General features: G+C 41.8%; 1 protein-coding gene across 4 annotated transcripts in view; it reads left to right on the top strand.

Moving 5' to 3' along the window:
• Positions 1-1,609, top strand: part of SEL1L3 (SEL1L family member 3) — a 97,494-nt gene extending 95,885 nt beyond the window's left edge. For all 4 annotated transcript variants that reach the window (XM_027103211.1, XM_027103212.1, XM_027103210.1 and 1 more), the window contains one exon: positions 433-1,609. In XM_027103211.1, coding sequence (XP_026959012.1) covers positions 433-572 — 140 coding nt within the window. In that variant the 3' untranslated portion in view covers positions 573-1,609. The remainder of the gene's footprint in view (positions 1-432) is intronic.
• The last annotated feature ends 13,102 nt before the right edge of the window (positions 1,610-14,711 follow it).

Raw genomic sequence — 14,711 nt, forward strand, 5'->3', positions numbered from 1 at the left:
CCTTCCTTCCTTTCTTCCTTCCTTCCTTCCTTCCTTCCTTCCTTCCTTCCTTCCTTCCTTCCTTTCTTTCTTTCTTTCTTTCTTTCTTTCTTTCTTTCTTTCTTTCTTTCTTTCTTTCTTTCTTTCTTTCTTTCTTTCTTTCTTTTTCTCTCTCTCTTTCTTAATATTTACACACCCCTGTAAAGTCACAGAATAAATTCAGGACTTAGAATCCCAGAAATCTTTGCACATCTGTTTCAACCTACCATTTTATAGGAGGGGACACCAAAGTCCAAAGAACCTAGATAATGGGCCCAAAGTTGCTCATCCAGTTAGTGCCAGGACCACTAGTCTAGAAGCGTCTCTCCTGGCTTGCAAGGGTCTAGGTGTGGCTGTGTGTCCTGCACGTACTGTTTTGAATATTCAGCACTTGTTGTGCATGTGTCTCTGCAGCCAGTGGTTCCCATCCGACACCAGCCCGGGCTCCCCGAGACCCTACTGCCCCTGCTGCAAGTCCAGCTGTGACTCCAGCTGCAGGCGCCTCTGCTCAGGACCAGCCCACTGTCACCAGCAACCCGGAGCCACGTGGGTGAACTGTGCACTCCATGTCTCTCCAGATGAGAGAGAATCCTTTCAACAGCTGGTATTGGATAGCTGGGGCTGGGGCATTATACACCTTAAACGTCTTGTCAACTGGATGTGAATTTTGCACTTGGTGTCTTTTTTTTTTTAAATCAAAGAAATACCCAGAGCAGACAGTGGTTATACCAAAGGTTATCAAACAAATACAAGGAGCATCCTGATCACAGGGACATGTCGGGGAGGTTAAGCGGGTCACTGCGGATGTCCATTTCTAATGACTGTGTGTATGGGGGAGTCAGAGTGTGCCTTGTGGCGTATCCGAATCCTTATACACTGAGATGGACTTTAAGAATCTTAGCCCCTTGTTCATTCCCTATTATTAAAAAACAGAAGATTGTGACTTCTCTACCAGTTAGATAATATTTGGTGTGTGTGTTTGCCACTGCCCTACCCCTCGCAGTCCCATGGACAGATTTCCATGTGACATCCAAGACCCAGCAATTCTAAGGCACCTTGAAATAATGGGTTAAGGCTGGAAATACAGGGAAGGCGATGGCTTTGTAAATTGGGTTTACATTTTTCTTCTTGAATTTTTCTAGGGCTGTAGTGCTTCCGAATCATTTAATGACACTGTTGGATATCGTTTACCTTTCAATTGCAATCCATGAAGTAACATTTAGAAAATTCTTAGTATTTAGGTCTAGTCTTTTCCATGAATTGCCCATTAGAATAGACTGGCAGCAGTGGAATACGCAGGAAACAAGCCTTTAGCTCATAGTCTCATTCCCCGCCCTTTATGCCTGCCTGCATCTGCATAGGGGCGTGTGTGTGTGTGTGTGTGTGTGTGTGTGGGTGTGTGTGTGTGTGTGTGTGTGGGTGTGTGTGTGTGTCGGGGGGGGGATGGATAGAGAGGGAGGAAGGGGAAGAGCAGACTGTCTACGCTGTACGCTGCTAAGGTAGTAAATAAATTGCAATACTGTGGGTCCAAACTACTCTTTGCACTACTTTAGTTACAGTAGCAAATAAAAATTATTTTTATAGCATTGTCTCCTGGGAAGTGTCTTTATTTCCTTTTTCATAATTACTGTTTCGTTTTGCATCGTTACTGTTGTCATCACACAAAGTCCTAAAGTCCATGCATTTTCTTCAAGGAGGCAAAAAATGTCCCCTCATCAGAGGGATTAATTCTGGTAACCATTAACATTTCTGGATAGAGAGGTGGCAGGAGGCCTCTCTCCCAGAAGCCCGAGCTCAGGGTCTGGCCCCTGAAATGTTTGCACAGTATCAGCCATTGTTTCAGGGTTCTGGCTGTTGTAAGGCTGGATTTCTGTCAGTTCTGGGTTAAGTCTCTTTCTCTCCACCCTCTTTCTCCTCTGTATGCCATGTGTACTGCTCTTGTTTTAGGAAAGGTTGTCCTTCCTGCTTGCGAAAGAGCCAGACTTTGGAGTCGGACAGCCCCGGATTCAAATTCTGGTTCGGTAGCTTACTAGCTCAGTAACCTTGGGTGAGTGATTAACCTCTCTGAGTCTTGGATTACCGTTTTACAAAACAGGGGACATAAGATCCACCTCTTGGGCTTTTCGTGAGGCTTAAGAGGATAACATAGGTAAAACTCACAGGACAGTGCCCTGAACGTGGTTGGGTGTTACCGTTATTAGAGAGAGAAGTCTGAGGGGCCAGATCAAGTGCTCTTTGGTCTGCCTAGATCCTCTTCATGGCAAACACACCCATTCCCCAGCTGCTGGGAGCAGAGGCTGCTGAAAGTTCACAGCTGCACCCCTCACTGGGAACTGCCGTCAGCAGCAGGGGTCTGCCCAAGGTTAAATCCTGGCCAGAGCAGCTCAGCACTTGCTGACGTCAGGAGGCTTTTTCAATCTCAGCACTATTGACATTCAGGGCCAGGTGGCTCTTTGTTGCGGGGTGACGGGGGTGGGGGGTGGGCGCTGTCTTGGGCATTAGGTTGTATGGCAGCAACATCACTGGTCTCTACCCACTAGCTGCCAGTAGTGCATGCACCCGCTCCCCCAGTGTCCATGCACACACCCAGTCCCCTGGTGTGATAGCCAAAACTGTCTCCAGACATTACCCAATGTTCTTTGGGGGGCAAAATACCCACCCCTCCTTCACCTTGACAATGACTGATGTAGGAGAACAAAGGCCCCTTTCCTCGATTTGGAACCGTCCTTGAAGGGCCGTCCCAGCTCCAGAGCACCACCTTGGTGGCACATTCATTATAGCTCAATTTCTCCCTCTGCCCAGTTCCGCCTTCCTTGTTCTCACACGGGATTTCCTGACATTGCTCCTGTAAACCTTCACACACAGCCCTGCCCTCGGAATCTGTCTACAAGAACACAACTATATTAGTCTCCTAGAGCTGCCATATCAAAATAGCACAGACCGGGTGGCTTAAACAACAGAATTCATTTCCTGCAGTATGGAGAATGGAAGTCCAAGATCAAGGTGTCAGCAGGCTGGTTTCTTCTGAGGCCTCTCCCTTGGCTTGTAGATGGCTGTCTTCTTCCAGTATCTTTATACAGTCTTTCCTTGTGTGTGTGTCTGGGTCCTAATCTCCTCCTCTTATGACACCAGTCCTGTTGGATCAGGGCCCATCCTAGTGACCTCATTTTACCTTAATGATCTCTTTAAAGGCCCTGCCTCCAAATACAGTCACATTCTGCCTTCTGTGGTACTGGGGGTTAGGACTTAAGTATATGCATTTTGGGAGGACACAATTCAGCCCATAATACCAACCTAAAACACCAGGGAAGGTTGGTTCAGGTCCAGAATGTGGACTTGTGGGAGCCATTTTGATCTGAGACAATTGCCCAAACAAGCTCACCCCAGCTGTTGCTGGAAAGAGCTGTGTGGTTCCAGTGCCAAACCACTTCAGGTGAAGCCGGTAGGTCACCTATCGAGTCCTGTCCCAGCTTAGGCTCCCGTTCTCTTGGGAGTTCTCAGGCAGTATGATGTGGGCCCAGCCTCAACCTCCATCTTCTCTCCTCAAGTTCTAAACTCAGTTCCCACAAGGCTGATGTCCAAGCTAGCTGGAATAGAACCCTGCACAGTGAAGACAATGGGGTAGGGGTGGGGGAGGGAAAAAGGAATGGGAGGATGGGGTCCAGAGATGATATTCAGTTACTTCCCTATTGTCCCCTCCCCTTGGGACATTCTTAGACCAGAGGGTGCAGCCCTGTAGATGTGAAACGAGCTAGCACACAGATGTGACCTCTTTGGTCCAGCCAAGATTTTTAAAAATTTGATTAAGTTGTTATCTTAAAATCAATGATTTGAGGCTTTTCCTAGAAAAATCTACAGATGTGAAAAAACTGGGCTTTCATTGCTGCATGGTAAGAATTAGCTGAAGCTGAGTAGGTCGGCTCCTTTTAGACGGAACTTGTGCTTTCTGCTTTGCCCCAGTCTCCACTATTCCCTGCTGTTTAAACTTAGCCCACGTAGGTATTTGAATTTAGTATCCATGCTTGGACTTGCTTCTCTTCATTCATAATGACTTTATTTTGGCAAGCTTGAGAGAGACCCCCAAATTCATCTACTGCTTAGTCACTGCAAAGCCCCCGGGAACTGGGGAAATGGTAGTCTTTCTTTCCACTCTCTGATAGAGGAAAATGCCAAGTTGTGAGTCATTTGAAGTCCCAATAAAGTGCCCAAAAATGTTGCAGGATAAAATGTCAATTAAAAAATAGTATTTTCGGGAATTCCCTGGTGGTTTAGCGGTTAGGACTCTGTGCTTTCACTGCCAAGGGCGCGGGATTGATCCCTGTTCAGGGAACTAGGATCCTGCAAGCCACGTGGCACAGCCAAAAAAAAAAGGGAAAAAAATAGTATTTTCCTACACCAACAAGTAACTAAAAGATAAAATATTAAAGAAGTATATTTGTTAAAAACAAATATTTAATAAAATAGTAAATCTTGTAAATTAAATTATTTCATTTACAATAGTAATACAGTTATAAAAAGTCTAGTAATTAACCTAACAATGAATTCACTTGATTTTACCAAGAAAATTTTTTAATTTGAAGTATGTAGAGGACTCCCCTGGTGGCGCAATGGTTAAAAATCCGCCTGCCAATGCAGGGGACACGGGTTCGAACCCTGGTCTTGGCAGATTCCACATGTCACGGAGCAACTAAGCCCATGTGCCACAACTACTGAGCCTGCACTTTAGAGCCCGTGAGCCACAACTACTGAGCCTGCGTGCCACAACTACTGAAGCCCGTGCACTTAGAGCCCACGCTCCACAACCAGAGAAGCCACCACAATGAGAAGCCCATGCACTGCAACGGGGACTAGCCCCCATTCTCCTCAACTAGAGAAAGCCCGTGTGCAGCAACAAAGACCCAATGCAGCCAAAAATAAATAAGTAAATTAAAAAAAAATAAGTAGAATTAGGAAATTGGCCAATCATATGCAGAAAAATAAGACTGAAACTGTACCTCATGTCCTTTATTTTTAAAATCCCAAAGAAATTAAAGATTTAACTGTGAAAAGTAGAACTGCAAGGCTGGTAGGGGAAATAGTAGGAGAATATTTTACACATTTTGAATGAGAAAAGGTTTTTTAAAACAATATATAGATTTCCCCTCTTCAAAAATGAAGGATTTTTATTCAAAAAAATCTACCACAGTCAAATTTGGTGGATTGGTGACAGACTGGAAGAAGGCATTTGCAACATCCAACACCACAAAGGATCAATATCCAAAATGTACCAGGAATGCATGCTAATCAACCATGACAACAAACAGAAAACCCAGTAGTAAAAATATTCGAAACCTGTGATCAGGTAATTCATGAATGGAGAAAATTTAATGACTTACAAATAGATAAAGAGCTGCTCAACCTGGCTTGAAGTCAAAGAAATATGAATTAAAATCAAAAGTTATAACTTCATATCCATCATTTTTGCAAAAATGAGAAAGACACGTAATACCCTGAGGATATGGGGAAATAGTTACTCCCATGACTAGCCACTGGCAGGGCGAACTGGTGAGTAATATGGCAGTAATGGTGAAATTAAGTATCTATGACTCAGCAAGCCCTCCTGAGTATGGGCTCCACAAACTGCACAGGTCCAATATGAGGGAGGATATTTCTCACAGCGTTATTTGAGAGAGCAAGGAGATGGAGCAGCCTGAATGTCCATCAGTTGGAGAATGGATATGGTGGATGGATGGAGTGAAAAACAACACACAGTCTCAGATAATATAAAATACCCAGGGGTGAATTTAACAAAAAATTTATGAGATCTGTATTCTGAAAACTAAGAGCATTACTGAGAAAAATTAAGCAAAGCCTAAATAAAATGGAGATATATACTATGTTCATGGATCAAAAGACAATATTTTCAAAATGTTGATCCTCTTCAAATTGACTTACAGATTTAATGCAATAACAATCAAAATCTCAGCAGGACGTTTTGGTAGAAATTGCCAAGCTGATTCTAAAATTTATATGGAAATGCAAAGGACCTAGAATAGCTAAAGCAGTGTTTTAAAAAAAGGAACAAAACTGGAGGAATTACACTACTTGATTTTAGGCTTATTATAAAGCTACAGTTATTAAGACAGTGAGTGTGGTATTGCCATAAAAATAGACAAATAAATGGGAAAGAATAGAGATTCCAGAAATTCCCACATATATACGGTCAATTGATTTTCAACAAATTTGCCAAAAAATGTATCTGCCTTACAGAAAAAAAGATCTTTTCATAAAACAACTTGATAGCCAAAAGCAAAAAAATAAAAAATTAACCTAATCCTTCCCTCACACCATATATAAAAATTAGCTCAAAATGGGTCCTAGATCCAAATGTACAGACTAAAATTATAAGACTTGTAGAAGAAAATACCAATATCCTTGAATTTGGCAAAGATTTTTTTATGTAGGACACAAAAAACATGAATTATAAATAAAAATATCAGTAAATTGGACTTGATCAAAATGAGAAACTCTTGCTCTTCAAAAGACACTGTTACAAAAATGAAAAGGCAAGCCACAAACTGGGAGACTATATCTGCAAAAAATGTAATGACAGAGGACTTGAATATAGCATATGTAATGAACTCTTGTAACTCAATAAGAGAAGACCAGAAACGCAATACAAAAAAAGGGGAAACAAACTGAACAAAATAACCTCCTCATCAAGCTGGCTATAGGGATGGTAAATAAGCACACTGAAAATATACTCAACATCATTAGTCATTATAGAAAGGCAAATTAAAACCACATTGTAATATGACTGCATATTCACTAGAATGGCTAAAATTCAAAAGACTGATTATCCTAAGTGTTGTCAAGGACATGAAGCAAATGAAACTCTCATTTACTGCTCATGGGAATGTAAAATGATACAGTCACTTCAGAAACAAAGTTTGGGAGTTCCTTAAAAAGTAGTAGTACATTTCCTAATTTAGTGTTGCCAGATAAAATAAAAGACACCAAGTTAAATTTGAATTTCACATAAACGGTGAAAAAATTTTAATATAGGTATGTCCTAAATATCACATGGGACATATGTATACTAAAAAAATTACTTGTTGTTCATCTTTTTTTAAGTATATACTTATATGGCTTTAAAATTTTTTTTTACTTATTTATTTTATTTTTGACAGTATTAGGTCTTTATTGCTGCGCACAGGCTTTCTCTAGTTGAGGCGAGTGCAGGCTACTCTTCCTTGCAGTGTGTGGGCTTCTCATTGCAGTGGCTTCTCTTGTTGCAGAGCATGTGCTCTACGCACTTGGGCTCCAGTAGTTGTGGTGCGCAAGCTCAGTAGTTGTGACACATGGGCTTAGTTGCTCCACGGCTTGTGGGATCTTCCTGGAGCAGGGCTCAAACCCATGTCCCCTGAACTGGCAGGTGGATTCTTAATCACTGCATCACCAGGGAAGCCCACTTGTTGTTTATCTAAAATTCAATTTTATTTGGGTGTTGTGTATTTTTGTTTACTAACTCTGGCAACTCCACTTCCCATACAACCCAGCCATTCCATTCCTAGGTATTTACCCAAGATAAAATGAAAATACATGTCCACTTGTACACAAACATTCATAATAGCTTTCTTTGTAATAGCCCTAAACTGGAAACAACCCAAATGTCCATGAGCAAAAGAATAGGTAAACAAATTATGGTATATCCATAAATATATAATAATATATATAATATATATTATATATATTATATTATATATTATATATATATATATTATTCCAGTAATAGAAAGGAATGAACTATGGGTACACGAAAAACATGGATGAATATCATAGTAATTATGCTTAGTGAAAGAAGCCAGACCAAAAAAAAAAAAAAAAGAGTACATATCAAATTATTTAAAAATTATCCATTTAAATAAAATTGTAGACAACGCCAACTAACCTATAGTGACGGAAAGCTGATCACTGACTGCCTAGGGCATGTAAGGATTGGAATGAAAATAGGCGGAAGGATGCTTTTTGAACTTCTCAGAGTGATAGATATATTCCTTATCTTGATTGTGTTGATGGTTTCACTTGTGTATATATATTTCAAAACTCATCAAGTTGTATTCTTTAAGTGTGTGCAGTATATTATAGGTCAACTATATCTCAACGAAGCTGTAAAATTTTATTTCTAATTTTCTTTTACTCTGTATATAACAGTGTGTGAAACTCTGGTGAATAAAACAAGCATTTTACTTACTTGTAGAGACAAGACCAACAAATATAAAAAGTTAAATAAAAGCACAAGTGTTAAACAAGATGAAATTTGAGTTAGTATTTGCAAATATTGAACCAGTATATTTTAATTTCCCCTATAACTCATGTTCCTTTGCAGCCTTCTCCCTCAGAGAGAGCCCTGAAGCTTACAACCAGAGGGTAGAAGAAAGCAGATGTTTGATTTCAGATGAACAGGATAATTGACTAGCAAACTAAGCCTGCTAGAGATCAGTTTCCTACAATCTTTAGTATATCAAGGGATAGGTTTGGAAGACTAGTTCATAGATTTTTCTATCAGTAGTGTAGAGACAGTATCCCTTCCATTTGTGACAACTAGACACTATGGTTAAAAGAATATAATAAAGGAAGTAAGAGAAAGATCCACTCCTTCCAGCCTGAAGGGTGGTGGGGAAAATAAAGAAGAGAAAAACAGAGTCTAGAGGAGGAAGACAGATGCCATAGTTCTCCTTTTTTATATCCTCTCAAGTCCCCAGGAGGACTGACCCTCAAACTTAATCACAGGGGAATCCTGGGGCATAGAGAGATCTGTCCTGCTTCCATTGGAAGGCGCCATGACCCCTGACCATACCTGGGGCTCAACCAGTGCCTCTGTTTGCTGTAGCCAAGGGGAAGAGCCTGAGTTTGGCTTCCCTGAGTCTTGCCAGCTTTCTGTGTGGTTAGAAGGTGTCCAGACAAACACCTTATACCACATTGAGAAAAGAAATTATGCAATGAGAAAATGTGCATTTGTAGAGGTTGTGGAATATGTTTATAAGTTTGCCAATCAGGAAATGCTAATATGACAAACAGTTCACCGTTACTTCCTTCTTGGTTTTTGCTAGAGATTAAGGTTTCTAAGGGTTAAAAATTATTATGTGGATGTAATTAAACTACTAGAAATAATAAGGGAAACATTTCAGTATAGAAGAAAACTAAGATTTGTGTTTCTACTAAACAAAGTTATGAAGAAAGGAAATGGATTTTATTAAGGGAAAATGAAGCGATATTGTCCTGAAGCATCTCAAAGAGAGATACTTAATGATGCATATTTGGTATATTATATTACACAGGAAGCATTGTCAAATAAAAGGTAACATTAAAAAAAAAAGTGTCCAGAAAGTTTTATGTGCCCCAGAGGGAAGATGTGGAAAGTCACTGAGGGTGCTGGCTGTCAGAACTCTAGCAGGGACTGCAGCTATGGGAATCTTTAAACACCAGTGAGAGCCGTAAGTGGAGCCCATCAGTAAGAGGAAGCTGGAGAGGATGTCTGGAAGCAATGCCCAAGATGAGGGAAGCGACCACAAGTTTCCTGAAGCAGGTATTAGCTTCAGAGGCTGGCCCAATGACTAGACAGTATGAAGACATTGTACACATCACCACAAGCATCCCACTGTGAAAGGAAAATCAAAACGGAGTCGGTATTGCTAAGGAGCTCTCTAAAATGGAGCTGGGAGGTCATTAAGGAAGTGTGACTTACGCACATCAGCCTGGATGGAATCTGACCTTTTGACCTGATGAAGTGACCCAGAAAAACTGCCAGAAACTCAAGATGCTTATTGAATCTTTACCCTAAAATAACTCGTGACAGTCTATATATGTTTCATACCTCTACCCTAAAACAATTTTGTGATTCCTTAAGGACAAATATTTTCTGATTCAGGGTCAGAGTCAGTCACGATTCTTACCAGGCAACTTTTAAAAACTTCGTGGCTTTTTGTTTTTATAAGTGCTTCTTTCTCTTCCTCAAAACACTGTTTCAGGTTACCCAAATCTGTGCCTCCTGAAATGTAATTCTTAAGACCCTAAATAAACTCTTCTTACTTGCAGTCTCCTGAGTTATTTTTTTGTCACCACAAATTCCAACATTGATACCATCTTACAGAGGAATAGTGTGTCTATGTGTAGGGGGAGGGGGATTCTGAGAGAGCAGGCGTTTTACCTAAAGAAACTAAACTACCTGATGGCACAACATTAGTTTATTACATTGGAATAAACAGTTTCCTGATTCTACTCCTCTACCCCGCCACCCACCAATACCCAGAGGACACACACTCAGAAGGAAGGCTAGATTATAGACAAAATAAAAAAACATATTTCCAACACACATGAGTGGAATAAATTTGTAAACCATTACCAAGATAAGACAAGGGATGTTTCAAGGCATTCGATGCTCAAGGGCAAGAGTGGTAGCCAGTAAATGCCAGGTAGTCTCAGAGGTGCGGTTGACTCTTGTGGGATCGGCAGAATTGGGGCCAAGCAGATAGAAGGGGACATGTCAGATGAGGAGAACCTTGTGAGCAAGGGCCTGGAAGTGAGGGTGGGCACATGGAACAGAGAGCTCCTGCTGGGCTGTGGTGCCCCTGTTGGTGAGCGCAACCTGGGAATTCAGCAATGAGTAAGCTCGGAAAAGGCAGGCTCTGAACAGACCTGGACATGCCTTCTAGAGACTTTTCAAAAAGAAAGCCAGAGAATGTTAGCTGGTCCCTCAATGGCCAAGAAGCTGCAGGGTAGCAAACACTTTCAACATGTCACTGAGACAGATTGAGATGATTCTTTAAAGGGTATGTCTAAGGCACTAGAAACACCAAGGGTCGTTCTCCTAGTATGTCATCTTAAAGAAACAGGGGACTCGGAACAAAGGCTAGCTGGTACACTGTAAGGAGAGCTCTTATTTTCTAGTTTCTATTCACTCCAGGAAGAAAATGTACTGGGTCAATCTGTGCTAACTGGTCTGGCTCACCCTTCTTGCCACCTCCTGTGGCCGAGCCACTCAGCCAGGCAGAACTCCTTGCTGAGAGGTCACAGAACAGGAAAGGGTGTTGGTTCTACGGGAGAAGCAGGCACTCTCATTCATTGCTGGTGGGAATGCAAAAGGGTTCACCACTTTGGAAGACAGTGTGGTGGTTTCTTACAAAATTGAACATGCTCTTAACCTATAATCCAGCAATGGCACTCCTTGGTATTCACCCAAATGAACTGAAAACTTTGGTCCATACAAAAACTTGCATACAGATATTTATAGCAACTTTTTTCATAACTGCCCAAACTGGGAAACAACCAAGATGCCCCTCAGCAGGTGAATGTATAAACTGTGGTCCATCCAGATAATGGAATATTATTCAGAGCTAAAAATAAACAAGCTTGAAAGCCATAAACAGATGTGGAAGAAACTTAAATGCATATTACTAAGTGAAAGAAGCCAATCTGAGAAGGCTACGTATTGTATGATTCCAACTATATGGCATTCTGGAGAAGGCAAAACTATGAAGACAGTAAAAAAGATCAGAGAGGGGCGGGGAGGGATGACTAGGGGGAGCACAGAGGCTTTTAGGGCAGTGAAAATCCTCTGTATGATACCATAATGATGGACACATGTCATTATACATTTGCCCAAACTCGTCAAATGTACAACACTAGGATTAAACTGTAATGTAAACTCTGGACTTTGGGTGATTATGATGTGTCAACGTAGGTTCGTCAATTATAACAAATGTACCACTCTGGTGCGGGATGCTGATGATAGGAAAAGCTGTGCATGTGTGGGGTGCTGGGAGTTATGGGAAGTCTCTGTATCTTCCCTACAATTTTGCTGTGAACCTGAAACTGATCTAAAAAAATAGTCTCAATAAATTTTTTAAAGCTAACAGAGATCAGTAATAGTTTTAAATGAATAATGTTAACATTTGAAGAAGAGTCACAAATGTAAGAAAAATAGTACTCATGAGGACTTTAGGAAATTTGGGGATTCTGGGAGACCTTAAAATAGTTTCATTCCCAAAAGGATGTCTTCTGGGTCCACAGGTCTGCAATCGCCCAGAGCAGGGACACCTGGCCTGAACTACTTGCTATGTAGCCCTGAGCAAACAGCAGGCCATTGGGCCCACTTTACTGGTCTAGCTGTCATCGCTGAGCTATCTTCGGGGTCTGATGTACAATGATTGGGCTTTTTTCCTCACAGTGGGCCTGGAGATCTGGCCCCTCTCTTTTTCATTCCAGCTGCTCCATAATCCAGCTCGCATTTCCTCTCTTCCAGGAAGGAGAAGAGAACCAACACTTCTTGTCTACCTACCATTCACCTAGTACTTTCCAGACATTATTTCTATAAGCAGGGGTCCAAGTAGGATCCCATCTATCCACTGGGAGTAGTCAAAGGATACCCACTCTCTCAAGAAACCATTTGCAAACTCAGATTTGCATGGAGCCTAGAATGTCTTCTGGGAACATGTCTTGATTTGCGGTTCATGCCTGGGGCTCAGACATGCCTAACAGAATTGAGGGCCATGGCTTGGAAAGTCCTTATAGAAGCCAGGGAGGAAATTGACCCTAGGGACCCAGACTGGGCAACAGGCCCTCAGGGCTACTGGGGAGAACTAGATTGGGTTTACAAATAATCTCTTCTCAACTCTGCCATTCTGGAAATATTTCCCATTTGAAAGAGCTGTTTCAGTTCTGACTCTCTGGGGCCCTAGCAGGCTGTGGAGTCAATAATGGACTTACACTAAGTGAGGGAGAGAGTATTTTCTTCTCTTTTTTTTTTTAATTAATTTTTTTTGGAATATACTTGATTTACAATGTTGTGTTAGCTTCTACTGTACAGCAAGATGAATCAGCTATACATATACATATATCCCCTCTTTTTTGGATTTCCTTCCCATTTAGGTCACCACAGAGCATTCAGTAGACTTCCCTGAGCTATACCGTAGGTTATCATGAGTTATCTTTTTTTTTTTTTTTTTTTGCGGTATGCAGGCCTCTCACTGTTGCGGCCACTCCCATTGCGGAGCACAGGCTCTGGATGTGTAGGCTCAGCGGCCATGGCTCACGGGCCCAGCCGCTCCGCGGCATGTGGGATCTTCCCGGACCGGGGCACGAACCCGTGTCCCCTGCATCGGCAGGCGGACTCTCAACAACTGCGCCACCAGGGAAGCCCGAGTTATCTATTTTATGCATAGTATCAGTAGTGTATATATGTTAATCCCGGTATGAGGGAGAGAGTATTTTCTATCCTCATTCTTCTCATCAGCACCATTACCCTAAGTCATGAATCCGGCTTAGTGTGCTGCTGAAATATGTCGCTCAGTACTCTATAGACGTTTGTTAAGTAAGTAAATGAACCAAGCCATCCTGCATCATGAAGTTCAAACCCTCTGTTGGTGAGTGTCCACGGCAGTTCCACCAAACGACCAGCCCGAGCCAATAGATAATGAAGAACCCGAGCTTAGAGTGGTACCCTGGTAGAATTGTGGGGACCAGGGGCTGGTGAGTGAAGGGGCACAACCCAACATTGAGAAACATAAGGTCTACTTATGGACCCACTTCCAGGAAGGGAATGTCCTCATGAGCAGGTCGGGTATCAATATTAACATGACCTCATTTGTATCCTCAGGGTGAGATATTAGGTTCGTATTTCACTTAATTCTCATGATACCACTGCAAATAAGATACACATTTTCCCCATTTTACAGATGAATAAACTACTGTTGCAATCATACTCAGGAACGAGTAACTGTAAAATCTCAGTGGCACATAGCCATAAGCATTTATTTCTCGTTCAGGCACCTGTAGGTTGGCTGTGGTTCAGCTGATCTAGTCTGGGCTTGGTTCCAGGCTGTAGGGTGGGTCCAACCATGCTCCGTGTGTCTTTTATTCATCTGGGGTAAGCAGGTAACTGGGCATGTTGAATGAGATCAGGATATGCAACCCCAAAATATACCACTTTGGCATAAGTGTTACTGAGAATCAGAAGATGCAGGAAGATTTCTCTGCCCTTCTGTTTTCTGCCCAAAATTAGGGCATAAATTTTCCCTCTCTCATACCAGGAAGAGGAGAGCAACTCTTTTCACTGGAGATGGAGAGTCAGCACTGAGATGAGTCTGCATTAAAAAATCTTTCTAAAATAACCCTTATGTTCCGTTAGTTTCCCCATATATTTCTTAGTTACTTCCCACAAAACATCAAACCTCAAACCCCTTTTCCTTTGTTAAAATGGTATATGAGCTTCTGAGTCTAACCACTTCTTTGTGTTTCTCTTTTTCTGTAAATTCTCAAGTGTGTAAAATATTAATAAAAAAGTGTGTGCCTTTTCTCTTTTTGTCTTTTATTGCTTTAATCTGCAGGCCCCCATACACTGAAGTGAAGAGCGTAGAGGAGACGTTTATCCTCCCCAACAATCTCATGACAAGAGGCTTAAAACCCAACTGGGCAAGCATTTTGAAGCCTTCATTCACATCACCTCCGTTAACATCCCATTAGCTAATGCAAGTCATATGGGTAACCATGAAGGTAAGGAAGAGCACGCCTCCTGTGGAGGTGGGAGGGGGCTTGCTTTCAGCTTCCATTTGTCTTGACACCAAAGCTGGAGCTGTTTCTTGCAGCCTTCATCCACTGCCCCCTTGTGTGAATTCCCCAGGCTTGTTGTGTTTACCACTCAATGAAGCAATTAA

Source organism: Aethalodelphis obliquidens, unplaced genomic scaffold (assembly GCF_003676395.1).
Source record: "Aethalodelphis obliquidens isolate GAN/ISIS:26980383/991018 unplaced genomic scaffold, ASM367639v1 scaffold6, whole genome shotgun sequence".
Lineage (NCBI taxonomy): Eukaryota > Metazoa > Chordata > Mammalia > Artiodactyla > Delphinidae > Aethalodelphis > Aethalodelphis obliquidens.